Source organism: Poromitra crassiceps (genome assembly GCF_964638095.1).
Source record: "Poromitra crassiceps genome assembly, chromosome: 1".
NCBI classification, from domain to species: domain Eukaryota; kingdom Metazoa; phylum Chordata; class Actinopteri; order Beryciformes; family Melamphaidae; genus Poromitra; species Poromitra crassiceps.
Genome location: NC_139623.1, coordinates 82834012 through 82861346, shown reverse-complemented (window position 1 = coordinate 82861346; position 27335 = coordinate 82834012). Strand labels below are relative to the sequence as shown.

At 43.9% G+C, this 27335-nt stretch overlaps 1 protein-coding gene across 2 annotated transcripts in view; it reads right to left on the bottom strand.

Moving 5' to 3' along the window:
- Nucleotides 1-27335, bottom strand: part of gria4b (glutamate receptor, ionotropic, AMPA 4b) — a gene marked incomplete at both ends in the record, with an annotated part of 268460 nt that overhangs the window by 111561 nt on the left and 129564 nt on the right. For both annotated transcript variants that reach the window (XM_083647736.1, XM_083647737.1), the window contains one exon: nucleotides 4141-4325. In XM_083647736.1, coding sequence (XP_083503862.1) covers nucleotides 4141-4325 — 185 coding nt within the window. The remainder of the gene's footprint in view (nucleotides 1-4140; nucleotides 4326-27335) is intronic.

Below are 27335 nucleotides of genomic sequence, written 5' to 3'. Positions count from 1 at the left end.
GGCGGTCGTGTCAGTGTCTTACTGAGGGAGGAAACACTCAGCGCTTTCAGAGACGTGACAATGCTTCTTGACACCCTGAGACAACACACACACACACACACACACACACACACACACACACGCCCACACACACACACCCGCCCACACACACACACACCCGCCCACACACACACACACACACACACACACACACACACACACACACACACACACACACACACACACACACACACACACACACACACAGATACAATCCCAGAGCTGCATCTCAGTGATAAAAACTGATTTTGAAAGGCGACATCCGCTGGGAAATCCCACCGGACGTCCAGTTAATAAGGGCGTGAATTAAGAAATTGAGAAAATATTTTGAATCCCTCAGAAAAGCTCAGTTTGATATCAAATCCACAATAGCTTTACTTTAGCTTACTTTACTTCTTCACTGCTGTCAAGTCAGGGTGTGTTTGCCATGTTGTAAATGGGCTATTTGGGGATGTTTAAAGCTGATGTTACAGTCTAAAGCATTTGGCCACACCAATGTGCAAAGATTGCATAGCACAGCTTTAACAGACCTTGGACTCTTTTAAAGGCTAAATGGCACTTGATTTCAAGAACTTTGTTGATTCACAACTATGGCACAGTTCGTACAACTACTACTGTAACTCGGTCCCCAAACATCGGTGTGGAGTCCATCTGCGACTAAAACCAGGTTTGTAGTATTGTATGATTAATGCACTGACTCGTACATCGTAGTACGCGTTAACTGTGCTGTTGAGAAGCCGCTAATGAATCCCCCCCCCCCCGCCCATACATTCAGAGAAAAATAGGTGTTATGTCTTTGGCAGTAACTCTGACCATCACTGCACATAGCAAAGTATCATCACACAAGGTCTAAATATGACAGTCTATTATGTCTATTTGTCAGTTAGCTCTGTGCACTGTGTACTAGCAAAGAAGGAAGACGAGGTATGCCAGCCCGTGGGGGGTAAAGATACACACACACACACACACACACACACACACACACACACACACACACACACACACACACACACACACACACACACACACACACACACACACACACACACACAGTTGTTGAGTGCTGTGACAGATGTCAGAGTGGAGATTTCCTGAATAATTGAACAATTATGGAGACACCAGTTGCCTCGGGGATGGATGACAGGATGACGGGATGAAGAGGAGTAGGAGGAGGACATTCCGAGTGTGTTTGTGCCAACTAATACCACCGGAGAGCAGAACAGACTGTTTTTTTTTAATTAAAAACTTGCTAATTAAAAGGTGAAACAAACATGAAGTGAGTGTAGGAACTTTGTGTAATTTGTATCTCTGCAATCCTGAAACCTACAGTCAGCCCTGTGGCTCTCACTGCACTTTAGACAACCTACAGTCAGCCCTGTGGCTCTCACTACACTTCAGACAACCTACAGTCAGCCCTGTGGCTCTCACGGCACTTTAGACAACCTACAGTCAGCCCTGTGGCTTTCACTACACTTCAGACAACCTACAGTCAGCCCTGTGGCTCTCACTGCACTTTAGACAACCTACAGTCAGCCCTGTGGCTCTCACTACACTTCAGACAACCTACAGTCAGCCCTGTGGACCTCACTACACTTCAGACAACCTACAGTCAGCCCTGTGGCTCTCACTACACTTCAGACAACCTACAGTCAGCCCTGTGGACCTCACTACACTTCAGACAACCTACAGTCAGCCCTGTGGCTCTCACTACACTTCAGACAACCTACAGTCAGCCCTGTGGACCTCACTACACTTCAGACAACCTACAGTCAGCCCTGTGGACCTCACTACACTTTAGACAACCTACAGTCAGCCCTGCAGCTCTCACTGCACTTTAGACCAGTGGTTCTCAAATGGGGGTCCGTGGCACTTTGCCAGGGGGTCCACGAAAAGTTTTCAGGTCAAAATAAATAAATATATATATATATATATATATAAAAGATTATAAAAAAAAAATGCTACGTTACTTATTCCTTCTCAAACTACTTCCTACATGGTGCTAGTCTATCAAAATATCTTGGCTGTCATTGATTGTGTTGCATAGTGGTTTTCTGTACTGTTGACAAATTGTGATATTGTAAGTCGCTTTGGACAAAACAAAAGCGTCTGCTAAATGACGTAATGTAAATGTAATGTAATAAAAAAAAATATATACCGGGTATTTTATTTTTTTTGCTAAATCTTCATAGTTCAACGAAAATAGTTTATGCTTTACATCTAAAATGGTTCATGGATTACATTCTAATAACAAACCTATCAATTAAAAGTCAAGCACGTTACCATGGAAACAATTAAGCTTAGCCCAAAATCACAAATCAGAATGAGGGGGTCCCCGGTATATTTTCCATATTGTAAGGGGTCCTTGACTGAAAAACATTTGAGAACCTCTGCTTTAGACAACCTACAGTCAGCCCTGTGGCTCTCATTGCACTTCAGACAACCTACAGTCAGCCCTGTGGACCTCACTACACTTTAGACAACCTACAGTCAGCCCTGCAGCTCTCACTGCACTTCAGACAACCTACAGTCAGCCCTGTGGCTCTCACTGCACTTCAGACAACCTACAGTCAGCCCTGTGGCTCTCATTGCACTTCAGACAACCTACAGTCAGCCCTGCAGCTCTCACTACACTTCAGACAACCTACAGTCAGCCCTGTGGACCTCACTACACTTTAGACAACCTACAGTCAGCCCTGCAGCTCTCACTACACTTCAGACAACCTACAGTCAGCCCTGTGGACCTCACTACACTTTAGACAACCTACAGTCAGCCCTGCAGCTCTCACTGCACTTCAGACAACCTACAGTCAGCCCTGTGGACCTCACTACACTTTAGACAACCTACAGTCAGCCCTGCAGCTCTCACTACACTTCAGACAACCTACAGTCAGCCCTGTGGACCTCACTACACTTTAGACAACCTACAGTCAGCCCTGCAGCTCTCACTGCACTTCAGACAACCTACAGTCAGCCCTGTGGACCTCACTACACTTCAGACAACCTACAGTCAGCCCTGTGGCTCTCACTACACTTCAGACAACCTACAGTCAGCCCTGTGGACCTCACTACAATTTTAGACAACCTACAGTCAGCCCTGCAGCTCTCACTGCACTTCAGACAACCTACAGTCAGCCCTGTGGCTCTCACTACACTTCAGACAACCTACAGTCAGCCCTGTGGCTCTCACTACACTTCAGACAACCTACAGTCAGCCCTGTGGACCTCACTACACTTTAGACAACCTACAGTCAGCCCTGCAGCTCTCACTACACTTCAGACAACCTACAGTCAGCCCTGCAGCTCTCACTACACTTCAGACAACCTACAGTCAGCCCTGTGGCTCTCACTACACTTCAGACAACCTACAGTCAGCCCTGTGGACCTCACTACACTTCAGACAACCTACAGTCAGCCCTGTGGCTCTCACTGCAGTTCAGACAACCTGGAAATACACTCACCAATAGCTGTGTTTAGGGGAAGCCCTTTGTACTCACAATAGTACTTCACAATCCATTCAGTTGATACAATTTTGTCATGTAAACATAGATGCTGACAAGTCTCTTATGGTTGAGCCAAGCGTTCTACAGTATCATCTGCTGAATGCCATCCGGTCTGCTTAGAACACAGCATGGCTAAACTAAGGAATTCAAAGCTGTATTATCCTCACTACTTTATCGATTAGAATATAGTATCACCCTTGATTCGTTCGAATTATTAATAGCAGACATTTCCTTAATGTTAATACTCCCCCCCCCCCCAAAAAAAAAGTTCTGAATCTCGAGTCCGAGTTGAGTCTCAAGTATTTTGAGGACAAGTCTCAAGTGTGTGCGCGAAGGTGCGACTCAAATCCAAGTCGCAAGTCCAAGTCCCAATCTCTGCCTAAACCTAACCAAGACAGATTTCAAATTAACCGTGTCCCACACGAGGCATATGATCTGTATGCACCGTTTCGCTCACACCGTTTTGGGAGTCAGAAATTGACTATGAGGATATATGAGGACATGTTGAAACGTTCATTATGATCACTTTCTTTGGTTGGAATATCGATATCAATGACATTTACTTTATACAAATAAAATAATAATGTTATGGTTGCATCACCTGCTCCAGCATGTTCTGCAGTCTCTCGGCCTCCAGATCAATGACAAACTTCTTTTCCTGTCGCCGGTCCAGATCCTCCAGCAGTCGCCGGTAACTGGCATCGTTGAAGTTTTCTACGCAGATGGCGCTCACCTGCCAGTTGTTTTGGCCTGCCTTCTCCATGATGGCCTGCAGGATGGCGTATCCTGACAGAAACAGAGTCAGACAGCCAGAAATCAGCAGAAAGTAGCTACAACTTAATATTGCAGCATATTTTGTTCAGGGCTGAATCAATTTACATGAATGTAATGATCATAATAGTCTCATTTCCTGCTGTCAAATCCAGCGTTGGAGGCAAAGATTAGCTCAATACCAATTCTCAACATCATTATATCCTAAATCCGACTTTCCCAAAGTTAGAAGAAGCAGAGCCAAGATTCAAATTTATAATTCAATTTAGTGCTCCACTGCAAATGAAACTAGATAGCGCATTGTTAGCATTACTATGAAATTAAGGTAACACTCTAATAATAAGGGTAATTAATTAAAGGTTAGTTAAGGGTAATTAATTAAGGGTTTAGTTAATGCTTAATAAGGTAACTAACCCTAACCTGAGGATTAGATTAGGGTTAGTTAATGGTTAGGGTTAGCATTAATAAACATTAGCTCAGGCTTATTAAAGGTATACTATGCAACTATTTAATACAAAAAAGAATATATACATTCATACTAAAGTTTTCCCTATTAATCATCACTTAAGGCCCATTGGAATTGTGTGGGGGGTGTGTGTACATGGAGCGACACTGCCCTCTGCCTGTTTGGTAATGTTTTTCCGCTTTTCCGGGATGTTTTAGGGTTGTTACAATGTATAGAGGTCCATGTGGGGGCCCAGCCAATGACATCGCTCACAGTGCAACAGCCAGCCAATAGCATCGCTAAGATGTTCTCAGACCAGAGCGGAGTCAGCCCGGACTAAAACCAGGAAATACAATTCATTCCCTGATCAATGTTTGAGCTGTTTGCCGCTCATCCCTCAATGGTTTCAAGGTATGTGTGTGTTTTTATAGCATAACCACTATGGAACTATCAGAGAATAACGTTTAATCCCTGCGTTTGAACGGTTTATCGGCGCTCTCTCTCTCCACATAAACACAACCTCGCTCGACCACATAAACACCAACACAGCAAAACAATGGCCTATCACTAAAATAAACACAGGGCGCAGCGTCTCTCAACATAACATAACAACATAACAGACTGCCACACTAGGGCCAGAAGTGATAGTTTTGTGGGTAAACGTTTGTATAATTATATAATCTTTTTTTTAATGAAGTAGCTGCATATTATATCTTTAAACATGAACTAATGCTTATTAGCAATAACCAATGCTTATTAATGTTTATTACACATTACACATTAACTAACCGTTAATTAATTACCCTTATTGTTAAAGTGTTACCGAAATTACTTTTAATTGCGTGACTATTTTTGTACTTGTTCCTGGCTGAATTATGGCACAGCAGGCCATGGGAAGTGATAAAACGTATTGCTTACAATTTCTGATTTCAGTAATAGCAAAGTGGCCTTACTATATAGACAAAATCCCTGACAAGACTATCCCCTTCCCCTCTAAGAAAAACTGCTCTAAAGAAGAAAACTCTGCTCTATACGTAAATCCTTTCTCCTTCTCCAACCAAAGCTCAGTTTACTGAGCGATGAGTGAAACAGATTTGGAGGCACCACTTGACTCTAGAGGGGGGGGACCCTTGCTGTCAGGTTTGTATATGAAGAAGATGAGTGTCGGAGAGGAAACCAGGGAGCTGTGAGGGCGGCTGTTCTCCAGCAGGAACAGATGTCCCCCTTAAACGGCCCCTCCTGGTGGCCATCACAATCTGGCAACCCATCTCCCTGCGCTCCCAATTAGTGGATTAACCTGTGCTCTGGCAACCCGGCTCCCTCTCCACCTCCTCTATCCTCTCCCCCTTGCTCCCCATTAGAGGCATGTCAGTGCCAGAGCCGTGTGCCAGGAGGGACCGCTGGTGGCAGTGACATGCACAGATTTAAACACACCCACACGCAATCACACGTGCATGTGGGGAGAGTGTCACTACAGGCACTTTCCTTCTTGGAGAAAAATATCTCACTAAACCCGAAGGGAAGAGCTGAGTCATGACATTTCAGCTGCAGCGGGAGAATTTCAATTTGTCCGGAAGCTAGGCCCAAAATCGGGGGCAATCGTTCAATTTGTCACAGCCATAGCACAAGGCAGTCACCGTTGCATGCTTGAAAAGCAAAAAATGTATCTTAAATGTAGGAAGTAAAAGCCCAATTTATGCTTTGTCTGTCGACACTTTTGAAACTGTCGCCGACAGAAATGAGGACTTGAGTCCACACTTTCAAGTCTCGGCGAGAGGTGTCTGCTACCTAGTGAAATTTCTAGTGTCGCTGACTACGTCACAGTGTCGCGCAAGTCTGATTGGCTATATAGACGGCACGCGCTTGACTTCCTTGTTTTGGTTTTCACTGAAATGAAATGTGTGCTATTTTTATCAGCATGTCCTTGATGTATGACTTCATGAAAATCACAAAGAACATTGTGACCAAACTTCCCAGAGAGAGAGGAGGTGAGTTGGCTGCAGCCAAATACGTTACATATTGCCTCTGACGTGGTTTCACTGACAGCATTCCCTCTCTTGGCTGTCTGCACTAGTTCTCTGTATAGCGTTCGAGTGTGACGTGACCGTTGAGCCGAGGAGAGAACCATAAATGCAGCAACATGAGCGACACTTTATTTATTGTCGGCGACCATGTGTTGAACTTGAGCAACACTTTCCAAGTATAAATTTGGCTTAATAGATGTGCTTTGAGAAGGACTTCACTGCACAGGTACACAAGGCATCTGAGCAGCAGGGGCCAAGGGACTTTTGACTGAAACTAACAGTGTGGAGGCTCACCCTTTATTTTGGGACGTGATAATTTGTAACATTTTTATATCATTAAATCTACGTCTTGCTATCCTCTATTGCTAATGTATATCTTGATTGCTGATGTAACACATCTAGTTCAGTTCTGTTTATAGGTCCTTATCACACAAGCATGTCTCAAAGGGCTTTACATAGCATTATCACAGTCATATACAACATCATATCGACACACAACATAGGTTAAAGTCGAGCTGAACCCAAAAATGACTTTTCTTTTCTTTTAGTTCAAATACCTGGGTATGAAGTGCACCTATTTAATAATGTATGCAAACAAAATCACAAAAGTCTAATTTCTTTCGTTTTTCACACTTTTTCACATCAAAAGTTCATTTTTCAAGATTTCATTGATAACAGTAATGTACAGTTTGCTGACGTCACCTAGTACTATCAAATTTCAACCCCATTTCAACCAATCATATCATGACATGCAGCTGTCAATCAAATCTTCATTTCAGGATAATTTTCTCTTCCAAAAGAAAGAGAAAATGGCGCCTAGTGCCTGTCATCTGGCAGAATTCCTATCCCATAAACAAACTACTTAACTTGGCCAATTGTTAGAAACATGAACAAAAAACAAAAACTATAATCTTTAAGAATGCAAAGAAAAACCTTGTTAAAACACGCATTCCAGGAATATTATTTACATTTATAACAATAATGGCGCGCGCCTCCGAGCCTGATAGCCTCCCTGGCTGTCAGGGGTCGTCTCTCGGAGTTTCCAGGCGGGCGGGCAGCACCCCTGCTTCGGATTGTCCGCTCGCTCCGCACGAAGCAGCCTGGCTGCCTGGTACTCCGCGGTCCCACTCGCTCCGCACGACAACACGCTGAATCCCACCCAATTTGGGGGTGGAACACGCCAGGATTGGCCAATGCCAAAGCCAGTCCTCAGAATTGTCAAATCAAATAATCGACACCGTATATGGTCCGCCTCTCAATTTGTTTTCAGTCTGAAACGGACTCAGATGCACGTGCACGGGTTCACCTCGACTTTAAATACATACATACATACATACTACATTTCACTAACTTCATCTTCCAGATTTTTAGGCATATTAATTGACGACAAGCTATGCTGGAAACCTCATATTAAAGAAATTTCATCTAAAATTGCCAAAAATACTGGTATCTTAAGTAAAACTAGAATATCCAAATTTCCTACCAAAAATGTAATTGTGATTGCTGTCCTCGCCTTGCAAGGTCCCTGCCCTCGACCCCTAACCTTTGATGCAGTCTAAATACAGCCCCAATTGGTAACGTTTGGTAGGCGGTTGCGAAGGTGTAGGCCTACTAACTATTTGCTACAGTGTTTCCAGGTGGTTGGTTGGGCGTTTGGTTGATGTTTGCTAGGGTGTACTAAGTTGTTGTAGTTGTCCATAGATGTCCTGCCGATGCTCATTGACTGTATCCTGCTGTTTCTTGCCTGTCAGCTGTCACCCTTGAACCTGGGATCTAAAGATCCAATTCTTCTCCAGTTGGGCTGGGGCCTCCGGTTTGACATTGTCAGAGTTGTTATGCTTCGAAAGCCTCAAACCTCAAGTTTTTTTTGATAATCGGAGTAGCTGCCCATGGACTCCAGTAGTCAAATGCAGGCAATTTGTTCCAAAGGTATGCAAAGGTAATTGAACGTAATCAGTTACATTACTTTTATATTGTGATCTTTACTGATTACAATATTTAACAGGTAATTAGTAATTGTATCCGTACACAACATCAACAACATCATATCGTCTATTTGTCCTAACTCAGGCCCGGCACAAACCCCCTAAATGAGCAGACATGGCAACAGGACAGGATTCCCGGTTCTTTACTGAGAGATAGCATTTACAAGGGGGCTTCAAGGGCAAATTAAGAGAGAACTTGTAGAGGCTTGAGTCTTGCAGAGCAGCGAGGCAGTGACACTTTGAAACCGGTGGGGCCCGGCCCGGTGGAGGTCGGGAGTTGGGACTTAACGTCCCCAGGTCGAGGCTGATGGCTTGTGAGCTGGAGGTGCACGGCTGGAGTCTATATGAGTGTGACAGGAGCATCTATGAAAGGAGAGCAGATCAGTTTTCACATGTCCACATGCAGCAATATGACCGAAGATAGAGATTAGCTGGATGAATTACTTGAAGTAGAACTAGACTATGAATCACTACTGGTGCACTAAGTAGTTGTGGGCAGGCCTAAGTGAGTAGAAGTGGGAGGAGCGAAGGAATCCAAGGAAAAATAATTTTGATTGTGGATGCTCCAGTTCAAAAGATATGGACCAAAATGTAAAGAGGGCAGTGATAGTGCCACCGTAAGATCAATCTGTGTGACTTTTTTTAGGGCAGAGTAGAAGACTACTCTAACCTACCCAAATTGAGAACAGTCTATGCCATAGACTGTAGCTCACAAACCATAGACTCTATGGTTTGTGAGCTACAGGTACTTAATGTTGCTATAGCGCCCCCTACAATCAGAGCACATACCGGCTGCACACCTGTCCTGTACCAACTTTCAGGGTGTAGTAACTGGTGGCTAGGGTGTTTTCAGCTGGTCACTAGGGCATTTGTAGACAGTTGCTAGGGTGGACTATACTTATGTTATGCGCAGGAAATGGGCGGGCCTATGTGAGGAGAAGCGGGAGGAGCCAAGGAATCCAGGGACGAAATAATTTTGATTGTAGGGATGCTACAGTTCCAAAGTTATGGACCAAAACATAAAGAGGGCTGTTATAGCGCCACCATCAGGTCAATAGGAGTATTTTTTTTTTTAGATCAGAGCAATGAGTAAATGTGGGATGAGGCAAGGAAACCTGTGAAAAAATAATTTTGATTGTAGAAGCAATGGTTCCAAAGTTATGGACCAAAACATAAAGATGGCTTTTATAGCGCCACCGTCAGGTCAATCGGTGTAATCTTTTAGGCCAGAGTAGAAGAGTACTCTATGAACATATGGACCAAATTTGGGAACAGTCGCTCTTATGGCACTGCATGAAAAACCTACTTTCCGGGACTTTGTACAACTGCAAATAGTTCCAGTTTGCAGGTCTTTGTGGCACTTTGCAGCCATCACAGAAAAATCCCACGTTTTACCACAAATAGGTCGGCAGTTGACCCCCCCAGCCTGTGGGAGGCTTTTACATGCCAATGACAATCCTGGTCCAGGATTGGGGATGGGTGGGTGGGGGAGCTATTGACTGAATAGGTAACACCTCCGGACAATGGCTGGTGGATGGGGGGGTGGGGCCAGAGACCTTTCCCTGGAGAAGAGTGCTCTCTCTTTCACACAAAATCACACTGCAGTTTGAAGTTGATCCAGTAAGATCAACAGGAGAATAAGAGGAAAAGATGACACCCTCACAATACCAAACTTTCGGTAAGAATATATAATAATGATTAAGTAAAATAAATTAATGGTTGTACATTCAAATAGGCTACTGCTTGGCTTCACAGCACCCTCTGTTGCTTGTGGTATTTCTCCAAAATGGCGGACGCCATGGACGTTGGTAGAAAGTAAATATATCAACATTTTAGCTTGATATTCCCCCATAAAAACTGCCATAACATGTGTTCATGTCTCCTCTCTCTCTCTCTCTCTCTCTAGGCAAAAGTACACCTGCTGCACAACTCGGAAGCAAACATCAAGTATGAAGCACAGCATGGTACGATTTTCATCCACTCTTTCAAAATGAAATGTAACGTTAACATTACATTTTGAGTAATGCTTTACACTAGCTTCACCAGTATTTGTGATGTGTAACCTATTTTGTGGAGGTTCCTCATAGGCTAAGTGATTTAAGTTGAGCGATTTAGGATTACTTTGCACTCCATGCTTTTATTTTTAAGGCTTGAAACGGAAGTGGTTGAGTTATTTCCCGTGTTCTCTCTGCAGCCGTCAGTGCCACACACCTGTGGCATCTCATTCAAACTTTACTCCAGCCTCTGTGTTGTTACTTCATATGAAGAGTGCAACAGTGTAACAGTTACATTACCTTACAGCCAGTGTTAAATCATCCAAAATGAACATGAAAAAGTAGACCACAGAAAAAAAGTCATGGGGCCCTATCTTGGTACAGGCGATATCCCCTATTTGTGCTTGCGCACCTGTTTGTGCGTGGCTTAAGACAGGGAAGATAGCGTCTGCCTTGTGCATTTGTCCAGGTGTTATGCCGAGTTTTGCACCCCCGCCCGGCAGCATCCCCACCTCACGGGAGCATATTGTAATGATTTATACAGAAATGTAACTGTTTAAAAGTGATATAATTATCTGGGTGACCTCCCTGATTTCTAAGTTAAAACAGCCCCGAAATATGTTGGGGATGCAATTCTCGGCGGGGATGTGGAAACGCTCTAATGCAAATTAGAGCCGTGCCAAAATCATCTGTGCCCCCAAAATGCCTGCGCAAACGGGATTTGGGCGGTCTTAAGAACCAGAATTATTCACGTGTGGCCTGGCAATGCTGGGCATTACGTCAATCAAAACCAATCCAATTCCCGTCTTGCGATCGCTGTTTGCACGAGGCATGCAATATGCTGTAATTTTCTCCATGCATAATAAAGAGGAGGGAGAATAAAGGGAGCACGGGGCTCAGTGGTAGAGCTGTCGCCTCACAGTCAGAAGGTCCTGAGTTCGATTCTCGCCTGGGACACTGTGGGTGCTGTGGTTGTGTTCCCCCCCATATCTTCAGTGCCTACTGCCCAGGTGGGGTATCTCGTCGTAAGGGCCTTTCTCTCTGTGTGGAGTTTGCATGTTCTCCCCGTGCTCCCCCAGGGGGTTCCTCCGTATATAACCCCCCCACTAAAAACATGCAGAAGATCAGATCGTCATCGTCATCCGACCAGTGACGACAACATCCGAAGTTGGTCCCCGGGCGCTAGGGCTGCACAATATATCGTTTCAGCATCGTCATCGCAATGTGCACATGCGCAATAGTCACATCGCAGAGCATGCAATGTCAAGTAAGGTAAATTAACTGATAACATACAGTAATGCATGCCCTCTCGGTGACGTTCTAAGCTCTTTTCCTACTAACTATAGTACTTTTACTCACTTAGGATCCTGCAACTCACCCTGTCTGTGGCTAAAAACACACTAACTTCCTACTAGGTCAACCGCGCACGTTACCCACTAGGCCACCTTCTTAAATGAGCAAGGCTTGATAGACCTATTCAAGACTTTTGGTGAAAATTCCTGTCTTTTTTCATATCGCAATATATATCGCAGATTAAAAAAATATTGCAATGTCAGTTTTTTCCAATATCGTGCAGCCCTACCGGGCGCTGTACGAGAAAGCGACCACTGCTCCTGGCCTGCCCCCCGGAGGAAAGGACATGCCTGGATGGGTTAAATGCAGAGGACACTTTTCACCGGCCACCGTCAGCATGAGTGTGTTGTGGCCGCATGCATGTATTGTGGTGTTCGTGTGACAATAAAAGACGGGGCTTGTCCCGTTACGAGAGAGAGAGTTTTTAAAGTGGACTCACTCGTGCCGAGGACAGAGAGAGATGGAGAGAGCTTATTGACAGATCGTCTGTGGTGCCAACGACACTCCAGGTTATGAAGGTGAATAGCCTATGTCCATTGTCCAACAAGTTTTCTCAATTAATTTCCCTCTTTGCAATGTGATAAAAGTTTCTCAGTGAGTTATATTTGATTGCCTCACTGAATTATCTGCTAATACCCAATTTTAGCAGCAGAATTTGATGTCCTGGCATGGCAAAGCTGTGCGTAATGACATATCCAAAAGGAATTTTACTTTGCGCTGCGCAGCTTGGAGATTATGGTGCGCTCAGGCACAGCGTGGCATTTAGCGTGTAAGAAGTGCTTTTCAAAGCTCTTAGTGCTAAGTAATTGCGTGCTGCTGACGATAGGATGATGCCATCTATCCCCACATTTTAGCGTTGAAACGCTTGCTTTGGCATGTGGCACACCTATGCCCAGTACAATTATAACAGGCATGCGCTTGTGCCCGCCCCCAATTTGCATTGCGCACGGCGTTAAACGAGCGCAAACGCTAAATTACCGCTTTTGCGAAGATAGGGCCCATGGAGTTTCAGCAAGCGCGAGGCGGCTTCAGAACACGAGAGGCGGCTTCAGAACGCATGGTCAGTCTCTCTTTAATCTTTTCTCTTATAAATGCATAATCTATTTGTTCTTGTTCTTCAGGCTGTATTCAATAATATTATGATCGATTGTTTTTTCCCCTCCAAATTATGAATGCCATTAAATAGGAATAGGTCTCTTTATCAAAAATAATAATAATTAAAATGATGGCCAGGCCAATTCATAGATTATTGCGATTTGATCACCTATCGCCAATCTCTAATGGCCACGATTGGATGATATGAAAATAGGGACGATCTAACAGCCTTTAAGCCCCCTTCACATGATAAGCGTTCTGCACTTTTCTCAACGCGAGGTAGAGGGAACGCAAATCTGCAGGACAAGAGGCGATCAGCAACAGCGCGAGCACCGGCTATTTTCTTTTCCTCCTCTGATTGGTTGCGTTCGTGAAAGGTCAGCGACAAGTAGGTCAGTGTTGAGATATTTTTTTAACTCTGGGCGTAGTGCAAAAGTGTCAAAATCGAGCTGTGCGCGTCGCCATGGGAAAACAACGGGACAGTGGGCGCAGAGCTGTTTTAACGCGGATCATGTGTAGGGGGCATTAGTGCCAGACCATGAAACCTTTGACATTTGCTGATCAAACAGCCGGTGTCTGGTAGGGAAAAACGTCACCTACACACCTGTCATTGATTGACAGGTGATCTCTGAGAAGTGCAGGGCAGAAACACCACAGCTAGCACTTAGCACCAAAGATGGAGAATGATTTAATAGATGGCATTAACCATCTAGGGATGATTTTGAGTATTAAGTATGAAAAATAATAAATATTGTGTTGTTTTAGTATCTTTAAAGACCGCCTAAAGTCATGTTTTAAGATGTGTAAAATATTCTAGTTTGAATAATTTGTGTCAAAAAAAGAGTGTGAATATGCAGATATATTTCATCTCAAAAGTTGTCCTGCTGGACACAATATGTCTCCTACTTCATTGTAAAGTCCATTCTCAGTGTATGTGCACTGGAGGCTTCAAGTTTAAACTTTCTACATCACATTGTAAGTTGAACATTGGAGAGGGATTGGCTACCAAACTATTTGTGATGTCACAAATCATGCCCACCCCATAGGAATTGGATTGACCATTTTCAGCAGATGAATGTGAAAAAAGCCCTCTAGTGTCAAACTCTGCACAGACATCTTTCTGCACAATGAAGCTCAAACATCCAACTGAAGGAACAAGAAGAAAAAAATGTTTTACTTCAGGGGTCTTTAAGTTATATCCGAGCAAGCATAGTTCACCACAATTAAAAGTGTATCAGCTGCAGACTAACTAACCTACTTAGCCTATAGAAAACAACTATGAATGAAAACCTCACATCCGACATCATATATTCAGAAAAACTGACAGTCTTCAGAGAAGGTGGGACCACAGTGCTGTTTGAGGATCAACAAGATGCAGTAACATGCCAGCAGCACTTCAGAAACATTGTGGATATGCCAGAAAAATCCAATGGAATGGACCTGGAATAAACAGTTTGCTGGGAACAGAGCCAAGACCCAAGAAGAAACCAATTACATGAAACGTGATGTCTGTTCTGGAATTGCTACACCAGTATGATGAACCGATGGACCGATAATGGTTTCTGAAGGCAGACACCAAAGTTTGGATTGAAGCCACCGATGGCTGATATGTTTTGCTGTTCAGTTTCTTTAAAAATGTCATGCAAAAATGACAAGGATTCCCTGAGTTTAGAAAAGTGTAGAAAGGGGTTTTGCAGCTTTATAGCTGTTTTACAGTGATTTTACAGCTTAAGCCTATACAGTATATACATTGAAACCTACTGTATGTATTAGTGCAAAAAAAAAAAAACATGGTTGAAGTTTATGGAACATTACTCTTTAATATTGACAACAGTAGGAGACAAGTGTACCCAATGTCACCTTTAATATTCACTATTAACCCTGGGACCATGAGCAGAGAGCATACAGTCTAGCAAAGCAATTACATAGAGGGAATGTAAGTGTTGGTGGAGAAGAAATGACTGTTAAATGCACTATCATCCCCTATATTTCAAATATGAGCCATTCATAACTCCATTAATGGGGGTCACAAAAGAGCACAAAATGGTTTCTTACTAGACACTGAATGCACATAAATCAAAGGTTATGTGTAGGGGTTTCCAACCTGCCATGGAAAACGTATAAGATTTGGAGTGGAAATGTCTCACCTCTGCTAGTGTGTGTATTGTAATGTGCTTCGACGATACATACACGTGTGAGTGCATGTTTGTAGGAATAGATGTGTCATTGCATCCTAAATTTGACTTGTTATGATTTATTTTACATTACTGTACTATGTTTTAAAATAGTTTACATTGTCATTGTTTTTCTTTGGTTGTCATGCTCATTTGTTTTTTGTATTGATTTTCAATTACACAGTTTATTGGGCTGTGAGCGTCTGGGCTTTAGAACAATCTGTCTGTGGAACTGAGGCTGGTAAAATCATTGCCATCTATTAAATCACTTCTTAAAACACAATTATACGGTCATATTTTTTATTCTCATATTTTCCTGTTTTATCAAAGTCATTCCCTTACAAAAAAATATCCCAACTACAATCCCATGTCACGTGTAAATTCAAAGCACACACACCTTCTATTACATTACAATGCAATCTGGTCGCCAAAATAAAACATATCAACATTTATGCACCAAAAATATGTTGCATATCACGTTTCTAGATAAGTATATCAACGTTACTGTATACACATAGGGCTCTATTTTCCCCCTGGCCTTAAATTTGCGTTTATGGCTGGGCGCAGCGCTATTAGTGGGCATGGTCACATGCATTCCCTAATTTTTCCTTGAAGCTAAAGGCCAGAATGTGCGGCACTAACCATTTAACCATGCCTTTTTAAGCGTAGAATTATTCACAAGTGTTGGATTGGTGATCTCCAGTAAACCAATCACATTCTTCCCTTCCAAGCTCTGATCCACGGAGTGACTCCAGTCCGGTCAGAAAAGCCCTATAGCAAAAATCATGTAAGTCAGGAGGGGATGAGAAGATGCAAGTGTAAGTGCGTGAGAGAGAGTGAGTGAGTGAGAGAGAGAGAGAGAGAAAGAGAGAGAGAGAGAGAGAGAGAGAGAGAGAGAGAGAGGGAGATGTCTGTATCAGACGAGCATGCAGACACAATTGAGAGTTGCTTTGGAAAGGCATGTCCGCAAAATAGGATAACGCCATGGGTGCATCCCCGGCGCACTGAATAAGGCCTGGTTTTGAAAAGCGTTAACCGCAAAATTAACGCCCGTTGGGAAGATCACTTTAGGCTGGTATTGAAGGCCGAAATGCCCATTCTGGCCTATTCTGGCACTGCGCCACGCCTCTTCAGCGTAAATCGCATTTTGGGGCATAAAAACATGACGGTATCCTCCCGAGTCAGCGGTAGCAGGCGTAAAGCGTGTTTTTTGCATTTAAAGCCAGTTTAGCGCCTAAGGCCACTTTAAGGCCAGTAGGAGAATAGAGCCCATAGTCTGCTATTGAAATAGTATGGGTGGATGGAAGGTGTAAAAACACTTGTCTTTCACACCGGGTTCGTGTCCCAGCGTGTTCAAAGACAACATTTCAACCGTAAGTCACATTTACCGTAAATTCCGGACTATAAGCCGCGGGTGTTTTAACACATTCACTGCCAACAACGTGTAAACACGTTTTCAGAATCCAGCTGTTGACTGCCAACAACGTGTTAACACGTTTTCAGAATCGATTTTTTTTTTTTGACGGTGGATCGTTGATCTGGCCCTTTTGCATCTTCTATTATACTGTTAGAGCCGCCGGGCGTGTGCAATCCATTCCGCCGACCCACTGAGTGGCGACGGTGCTCAGACTATTGAGTGTTGTTTGGCCAGAAACGCACGCATTCCAGCTGAGCTCAACCGAGGACCCAGAAGCGAACAAGCCTCATTCTCATACTGTAGGCGAAAACCTTTCACACGGGCGCACGGCGGTGGGGGGTTCCAAAGGTGGACTGGGTGGAAAGCACACTTTGAAGCGCGCAGCATAAAGCCTAGAGTCACACAAGGCTTCGTCAAAGCTCTCAACCGAAAATCCAAGAACGGATTAAGCCACATCCACGCTCGCCGACGAGGGGCCGCCAGAGAGGGAGGCTGCTGCTCACTGCTCAGACAGGCAGGAGAGACTGGCTTGTGACTGACAAACGCTGCTGAAATCCACCAGACACGCCCACGGAGGGAGGAGTTGTAAGGAGAGGAAATTAAAACTTATTATAGTTATATAGGATTTATAGTTAGAAAGAGTGCTAAAAAAGAGAGTTTTTTTTTTTTTTTTTTTTTTAAATCCATAGATAAGCTGCACCGTTATATAAGCCGCAGGGCAGAATACAGGACTAATGTTTCGATATTACATCTTCATCAGAGTTACAACAAACAGAGGATGGCATTTAAAGGACTACCAGCAGGTGAAAGAATATGAATTTGTTTAACTCATTGAGTGCCAGCCACTTTTGGAAAATAGATGCTCCCAGTGCCAGCCCTTTCAGAGCGTTTTCAGTGATAACTCAAGACCCACAGAATATTGTGTGATATTACTATGTAAACACCGAACACGCCCAAAGAACGATGAGACTCTCTTGTATCATCAGCAAAAAAAAGTTTATTGATATCATTTTCCGTTCTTTAGTTATCAGCCGGAGAAGATAGGTTGATTTCACTAAAAACAGACGTTTCAAACTAGAAGCTGAGATAATGAGCCTTTTGTGAAATGAAGCATTTCAAGCACATCACTGACTCTGAAGCTAATATTTTCTGATGTAGTGACGTGGTGTAGTTGTGTGGTGCCCTGCGTGCCCCACCCCCCTCAACTGCAAACTCCTCCTCCGTGGGAGTGTCTCTGGTGGCTCTGCTCGAATCTCTGCTACCTGCGTCAGGCGACGAATCTCTTCCTGCTGGAGCTGGGATAAACTCATCCCCACACTAACACACAGCTTGCATGCTGGAGCTGGGAGAAACTCACCCCCACACTAACACACAGCCTGCATGCCAGAGCTGGGAGAAACTCATCCCCACACTAACACACAGACTAAGGCACCCAGCGTCTATTTTCGGAGCGCTCCGCCGTTTTTGTGCGCCGGCTCCCAGCGCGACGCCGAAAAGCCAAACCGGACTGCTGAGAATGGTTTGGCTTTTCGGTGTCGGGTGTCTCCTTTTCTGGCGGCTAATCGTGTGGAGAACCTATGCAGCAGAGACAGAGGGGCTCAGTTGTGGGAGCGGATTGGCTGCTGTTCGCAGCTAACGTTGGCTCCAGCCAGAGCAATCTGTGCCACTCTGGCTCCAGCATGCATCGGTTTCTCTTTCATCACGGCTTCTTTGCTGTTTTTTCTTGCCTTTCTCTGGTCTGGAGAGCGCTGTCGCCACCTAATGGGTCCGTAAAATAGCTTATACACCTTCAAAATCGGCCATATTTTTTACAGGAGATGCATCAGGCTTTGATCCACGTCCCACCGTCAAAAAACGCAATTGACGACTTTAGTCATCATTGGCACTCTACGTTACTATTTGAATTGACGACTATAGTCGTCATTGGCACTCAAGGAGTTAATTAACTTGTCTGGTTAGATAAAATATAAAGTATATAATAAAATATTATTCTCCATTCTTCATCAATAATGCTTGCAAAAACAGCATGTATGAACAAGCGTTACCTTATTCTCCAAAGCTACAAGGGTTGGTAATGTGTTTGTTTGATAGGATTTGACAAATTGATTTTTGAAGACCATTTGTGGATTTGGATTTTTGGGTTAAAGCGGTCAATAGCTGATATTTTGTGGCGTTTTACCATTTTCAAGTATAGTGGAAAAGCCTCAGCATTTAGACAATCATGAGATACTAAAACTCCCCACTGAAACCGATGATGATGATGACAATGATGATTATAACAAAACATATTTATTGATACTTGTGTGGAATCTGATCAAAATGTCACGTTGAATGAGTGTACAAGTGTGCCAGTGTAGGATTGGTCAGTTCTATACATGAAATATGTAATCAGTCAAACTGCATCATAGCCCTCATACAGTATCATGTTCACACCAAATGAAAGAACAAAATCGGCCCCATATCTCAGTCTAACCCTCGTGTTTAAACATCTGTCTATGCATTGCAAGCTGCTGAAGCCTGTTGTCTTCTGTATGGCTGTTAATTACAGGCCCGCCATCGCTACGCAACAGAGTGGTGATCAAACATCTCCACGAGGGCTGTGAACAAGTGACTTGAGTGCTGCCATCCAGCATCCTATATGATGAGCAGCCATTGATAGTATAATAGATCTGGATAAAGCGAGCTGATTGGGATTTGATATCAGAAAATGAGGCTTGAATCTCCCGCTTCCTGTTCATCGTTGATTGGTTGAATCGATTACCGTAAATCCTCTAATAGTGAGCCTATATTAGAGTAGAGGCCTTTATTTCTTAATATTAAACTCTCATGGACATACTCCTTTAATTTCCTGACTTTTATTGCAAAACATTGCAGAAAACCCAAAACAAAGCAAATAAATTAACTTCACAGTTCGATAAGTTGTCTTAATAACGATCAGATCAGTAAACTGGAATACCACAGGTATTATCAAAATATAACATAGCCGGTAAATGTGCCCAATGTCACATAACAACAAAACAAATGGCAGACTGGCCAGTTTTCAGCACAGTCAATAAGAATCAGATTCAGCTTCACAGTGACCTCACAGTGAAAATACGCCCTGTGGCAACAAAACAAATCAGAGAGGCCTGTATTGGAGGGAGGCCTTTATTTGTCCATGCAGACAGTGCCCCCGGCCATTATTAGAGTAGAGGCCTGTAATGGAATAGAGGCCACTATTAGATGATTTACGGTAATTCTACACGGAAGTACGGGGAGAGGGGGCGGCTGCCCCTAGCGGCTGCCAGGGGAGTTTCCGAATTTGCCCTGTCCCTTATCGCCGTAATGCATTATGGGTAGTCTGCTACTTTGGCTAATGCTAGCGGCTAATGTTGCTTACGTTACATTGCAGTAAACGCCACTGAATGACCTAATTGATTTAACTTTTAACCATTTCGAGTAACACTGTTTCCATACGGACCCCCAGCGTTGGTTAGTTGTGTATAACGTGACTATATTTATAACGTTTATAACGTACTCCGGTTTCTGGGCTCAATCCAATGGTCTGAATACAGAGAAGGCTTGGCTTTATCTAACGGTATAGATAACGTTAAATGGTCCGCCATGTTATGAACGTTAGATGTATGGTAAATGGTAAAAATGGTAAATGGTAAATGGCCTGCATTTATATAGCGCTATTACGTAAAGCGCATTACAGTCAGTAGGTACATTCACCCATTCACACACCGATGGTGGCAGGTTACCACGCAGGGTGCTGGCACACCAACGGGAGCAATTTGGGGTTCAGTATCTTGCCCAACGACACTTTGACATGCAGACTGGAGGAGCCGGGAATCGAACCACCGACCTCTTTTATTCAAAGCGATTAGTGGACGACCCGCTCTACCTCCTGAGCTACAGCCGCCCCCCTTTGTATGGTATCTATATAGTTACGTGTGTCTACTAACATTATTAAAATATCATAAAGTAACGCTATTTTCTGATAATTTGCTAACTATTATTTGCTATCTGATGCCTTGCGGCACATTGCTGCCTCTACCGGTCGGAAGCATTACTGTTCTTATTATCCAATGTTTGTCGTCAATTTTCCTCGAAATGGGGCTATAATTTAGAAAACGGAGCACGTGAGAGCATGAAAAAGACTTGAAATTGTTTTTTCAGACCATAAACTAATTTGGAAAGTGTTTATTTAAGACATAGACCGAGAGAGAAGTTGGCTCGTTTCCCATAGAGTTGAATGCATGTTCCTGTGGAGTGCTACACAAACTGCGCCCCCCACTGGCCATTTGAAAGAATGCAATTACTGCATAGGCTTAAAACAGAGGGAGGCTGAATTGGGCACTGTGAGCGGCAAACCAATGCACCTGCTGCCCACCCATACAGACACACATACACAGTGATGTAGTGATAAATGGAAAAAGTGGGTAAACTCTGACCTCCACTTGGTGATCATCATAAGGCAAACAACCACTACTAGAAACAAAAATCACATTTGCAAAAAAATAAATACACTGGGGACTTCTAAACCAATCAATTTACTTTGAAATCCATTTAAATTGTACTGTTATTTCCACTTCTTAGGTCTCTATTTTTCTATTTTTGTTTCTTACCTATTTTGTCAATATTTAGACTGATGGAATAAATGTCTTAGGACCATTTAGAAGTAGGCTACTTTTTTAGGGTCTTAGGATATTCTAGGTTAGTCTTATGTGTATTGTAGTAGGTTGTAAATGTTACTGTATAAGACATGCACTTAAAAAAAAACTAGATGTTAGTAAACATATTTTAAATGTTATTTGCTTAGTGTCCGGGCCCCTATTATCAAGCTTCACATACAGTAGCTGATCAGGGTGTCCCCTTTCACATATCTCCATTATGTCTTAACAGTCTTATATGATTGTACTTGTATTTTAACAGCACAGAACACGCACGTAGAGATTAGCGGTTGGATTAATTCGGCTGTGTGTAACGATATGATATCCCATCATGTCTTATTGCGCAGTGCGGTGTGCAGCAGGTACGCACAGTGGCAGCCAAGGCGAAGGAACAGCAAGCGAAGGGCCCGGCAAGTGCTGATTACCAGCTGATAAATGTGTAGCCCCAGGGCTGTATGTGGAGCAGCAGCCAGCCACAATCAGCGTCATTGTCAAAGATATAGCTCCAGGCTAGTGTGCAGACGGATGTTTAACCATGCTCTGCTGATAGGACCGGGACTGGACACTAGGGGGAGGCAGCTATGTGGAGTGGAGCGTGCACTGTGCTAGTATGTGTGATTGCTGCCTCTTCCACCATCGTTCTCTCGCTGCTGTCCTTTCTTTACCTTCAAATGTAAGTATCTGTCCGCCCTACTTCATTCCATCCCAGTTCGTATTCACTATAGATGAAACCATAGGAAGCTACTGTACATTTGAGATGCATGTGGCATCTCAAATGTGTCAACACGTCCTTATACCGAAACGACAGAATACAAAGATTTCCAATGACTCGCAAAACGACATACAGTATATGAGTGAAATGGTGCATGCATGGTGATACGCCTCACGTCGGTTAATTTGAAAACCTCACGTCTGTTACGTTTGAATGTTTAGACAACTAAAACAACTTCGGGACATGTTTAGGCAACTAAAACAACTTGGTTAAGGTAAAACAACTTGGTTAAAGCCCCAATATGTATTTTACGTTAATATAACAGCTCTAATTTTGATGCTACATTGATTTCTAATATGGAGAATCCCGCCTCTATCATTCCCACTCTGCGCCTGTTACTACAGTATAGCTGTCTCTAAACATGCAGTGTGATCTCCTACTCATAACCACACCTTAGTCAAATCTGCTGCATGTTTAGAACGAAGTCTCCGTTTTGAGCACACTCCCGCGACAGCAGAGGAAAAACCACCTACGCCCTAGTCTAAGCTCCGCATTGCTGTGCCTGCGGCTCTTGTTTAGCAGTTGCAGCAGATGCTCTGGAGGCGTGGAGGGGGAAGGCGCAGATGACGTGCTAAGCGAGCACATACAGACCATAAATGTCCCCGTGCTATTTAATAATTTCATGAATGGACGTGGTTACGTGGCTGGATTATTTGGAGGAGAGCCAAATTCTGAGTAAAGTAGCCTAAAAGTTTAATCGTTTCTTTTCTTCCATTATCTGCCAGTTTTAAAATTTAACAAGGCGATGATACTGCACATCAGTCTACTTATTGGGTGATAAGTGCCCGGGTATTAACGTTCACGTAGCCTATATTAATTAATCGTTCGGCATATCAATGAATTAAACGACAAACTCATGATCAGCGAGTGAGGACACTCAGGACAGCCACAGCCTGTGGGAGAGATGAGAGAAGCAACACTTTCTCCACCGACGAGGCGAGTGAAAGCTCCTTAAAGTGGAAATGTGTTCACTAGAAACACATTTTCGTTCTGAGCTTTCAAAATTAGTTTCTGCTGATTTTTTTAACACTCATAATTCGTTTGAGAATTGTGAATATCGATTTTTTTTCTGCCAGTGTTGGAGGGAGGAGAGAAGCTGCGTGCGGCGCTCATTGCATGCAGAGGACAGCGCATGAAAGGTACAGAATAGGCTACAATTCTCTGCTCTGGATCAAAATAAATGTTTTGAATGCATTTATTCCTCTAGTAGGCTATTCTACTCTTATACCTCTATAGTCAATCTTTATTCCAATGTTCTCAGAGATCGACTTTGCAGCAGGACTATGCCTAGTATAGCCTATTTGTTCGGCACGTCATTCTGGGCAAGCTTGGGATGCATTGTTATTGAAACAGACAACATGCAGTGTTGAGAGGAGTGCACTGTGCCCCAAACCACGCCCGAGCTTCTCCCCATGTTTAGAAAGTGATTAAGTGGTTTATTGAGTCATGTCTAGCAGGGTACCTGCGGGGGATAGTCAGACCTGATTCTAAGGTTATGATCCACAGTTCATGTTTAGAAGAGGCATACGTAACTTTGATGCATCAAAGTTACCTGGATGTAACTCCATTTCCTGCTGCAGCTCCTTCATATTAAAATCTTTCCTTTGACAAACTAATGGGACAGTTTTATTGTGAAGAACGTATAGGAAGTGAAATGCATTTGTTCTGAGCCGCGTATTGCTCTGAGTTAGCAAGATTGATCAGCAGTGCTATTCTTGAATAAAACAAGTCGACACAACAACATTTGGGGATATTTGGAGCTGATAATAATAATAATTCGTTTATTTTATATAGCGCTTTTCAATGACCCAAAGCCGCTTATAAGAGTCGACAGAAAACAAGAAAAATAGAAACAAGCAACAGATAGTAACAATAGCAAAAGTAATGAACGAGGAACAGGCAAACAGATACAAAATAACAATTAAGATGACTAGTCACGGATATATGGAAAACAGAGGGGAGGGAGGGAGCGTGAGGGAGGGACAGGGGAGAGAGGGAAGGAGAGATGGAGGTGGTGAGGGTGGAGGAGGTGGTTATGGGTAGGGCAGGTTGTAAGCTTGGGAGAACAGGACGATTTTTAGTCAGGATTTGAAAGTGGAGAGTGAGTCTCTGACAGTCTGGGGGAGGGAGTTCCAAAGTCAGGGTGCTGCTCTGGAGAATGCTCGGTCACCAAGGCTTTTGAGTTTTGATGGTGGGATGGTGAGGGTAGCAGTGGAAGAGGATCGGATGGTTCGGGATGGGTGATAGGGGAGGAGGAGGTCAGTCAGATAAGGGGGGGCCAGGCTGTGGAGGGCTTTAAAGGTGAGGAGGAGTTGATGCGTTCTTTGACGGGGAGCCAATGGAGAGAGTGGAGGACATGAGTGATGTGGTCATGGGAACGGGTATGGGTGAGCAGGCGGGCGGCTGAGTTCTGAACCATCTGGAGTCTATGGAGGGAGCGGAAGGTGATGCCGGTCAGGAGGGAGTTGCAGTAGTCAAGGCGGGAGGAGATGAAGGCATGGATGAGGGATTTAGAAGCAGAGGGGAAGAGGCAGTGTCTGATTTTAGCAATATTGCAGAGATGGAAGTATGAGGTCTTGATGATGGAGCTGACATGGGGGATCGAATGAGAGGGTGGGGTCCAGGATGAAACCAAGCTTGCGAGCCAGGGGGGAGGGGTGATTGTTGAGTCGTCGATGGTGAGAGTGATGGGTCCGGCGGGAGTGTGGATTTGGTGCCAATGAGAAGCAGTTCGGTTTTGTCACTGTTGAGTCTGAGGAAGTTGTGAGTCAGCCAGGTTTTTATTGCAGAAATGCAGGTTTCGATGTGGGCGAGGGGTGGGTTCTGAAGCGATTTGGTGCTGATGTAGATGTGGGTATCGGCGGCCGAACAGTGGAAATCCAGGTTGAATTTGCGGATGATGAGCTATCCCGCCCAGCGAATCAGTTATAAACACTGCAGAGAGGTTAGCAAAGTAGGGGGTACAAGCAGATATAGTAAAATAAGGCTGATATCTGAACGTACGAACAGGAAAGTAGTATAGTTAGCATGCTGTAATTACCATTTCTGGCAACAGAGGCCGATGTTGCTGCTTCTCAGCAGAAAGTTACATGTTGGGGCTTTAAGGTTAGGTTTTGGTTTCAAAACGGACCACGTTGGGAGGCAAACCATGTCTCGCGACGAGAAAGTTGAAAGACAAGGTACTTACCAGTCCACCAATCGCACCACTTCACCCTTATTGTCAGCGAGTTATTTCAATATCAGACTGACTATTAAAGACCAGCAGAGCTCGCTGCTACTTCCTGGCATATGCACTGCATGCCGCATGCACTTCCTCACACAAGAGGTCACAGGCATAAACATCAGGCGTTTTAACCCCCTTGAAAATCTATCAGTGTTGTCGTTGTTAGGAGAGCCTGGACATTTAGGTTAGTCTTGCTCCCTCTCCTCCAGACCATTCTAATCCATGCTCAGCTCAGTATGCCTGGCTGCAGCAGTATGTCTGGAGTACCTATATGGATGTGCTTTGGAAACCACACATGATGGAGATAGCCATAGTGCACAATAGGTAGTTTCTCCAACAGACTAATGAGTGAGCATTAACCTAGTGGCTTCCCACTTGACCAATTAGCTATTTTACATAGACAGAAAAAAAGATCATTGATGAAATAGTCAAATTGACAGATATCAAGAGTCGATTGGTTGTTGGAGTCAAATTATCATCTGTTTTGGGATCGACCCAATTTCCTCTCCTCTCATCCTCTCTCTTCATTCTTCCGGTCCTGGCTGGTGGGAACAGTTTGGTTTGGTGGTGGAGGAGAAAATTAGGCAAAATGTTTCTGAAATCTTTTCGTGGTAGTAGTAATGCTATTTCATCTTTCTTCATTTTCTGAGTGTGTATCTATTTTTTGGCAATACCTTTAAATCCAACTACCGACATGCTATTGTACTAGATAGTATTAATGTGTGTGTAATATAGTGTGTACTGTAGTACTGTATATCCGTTTGGTGCAATCGAAAAAGGGGGGGGGGGGGGGCTGTAGGGAAGCTATTAGGAACAGAACAGCACTACACAGATGGAGGAAACAAATGGGTGCGTAAGCAGGGGTGCACGCATGCGCGCGGGGGCACACACACACACACACACACACACACACACACACACACACACACACACACACACACACACACACACACACACACACACACACACACACACACACACACACACACACACACACACACACACACACACTCTCTCTCTCTCAATGCTACAATATCCAAGCCCCAGCTCCTGTATCCCTGGTGCTTTGAGGTAGGGAATCAGACTGGCTCTCATTGACTGAGCTCAGCCATGCGTGGGCTGATTCTACATTATAGTCAATACTGGATGAATGCCTGGCCCTGTGTGTGAAAAAATCCCCGGGCCAAAGTGCTGCTGCCCGCATCCAAAGGCCTAATGAAAAGCACATGCATGCGCACACATGCGCATTACAGCGTGCCTGTACATATGCACCACTGACACGTGCACTCACACACATTCGCACACCACACACAACCACAGTCACCGACGTGCACGTGCACACATTCGCACACCACACACAACCACAGTCAGCCATCACTCTAAAGAAGACATATTTGCAGTATTCAACCAAAAGCTGCTCAGTTGCAAGTCAGTCAAATTATACTGTCACTTGTAGAGTGTATACACCTGTACTCGCTTTAGCATAGTCCTGAGTGGGACCTCCACTTGATGGAAAGAGTGGCAGTCCAAAAAGCCCAGAATAAATATTAAATGAGAAAATAATCTGAAAGATGGTGCATAGTTGTGATTTTCCACTTACGCTGTGCTTTTGCAGCCCATTGCAAAAGCAAGGCCTCACCATTTTTCAGATTGTGAAAACTGCTTATGGGAGAGATTTGCTTCCATGCTATGCCATGCAGCAAAACAGATTTCAACTGATCAGCTAAAGCGGGTACTGTATACGGGAAATAAATTAGTCAAGAAAGTTCTAGAGTGAAAAGGCCCAAGGGAAGACATTGTAGGACGCCTAGAGAACAAGATACTAAAAAAAGACAAAATCATGGAGCAAGATGATACGGGGGAAAAAAACCACACACACACACACACC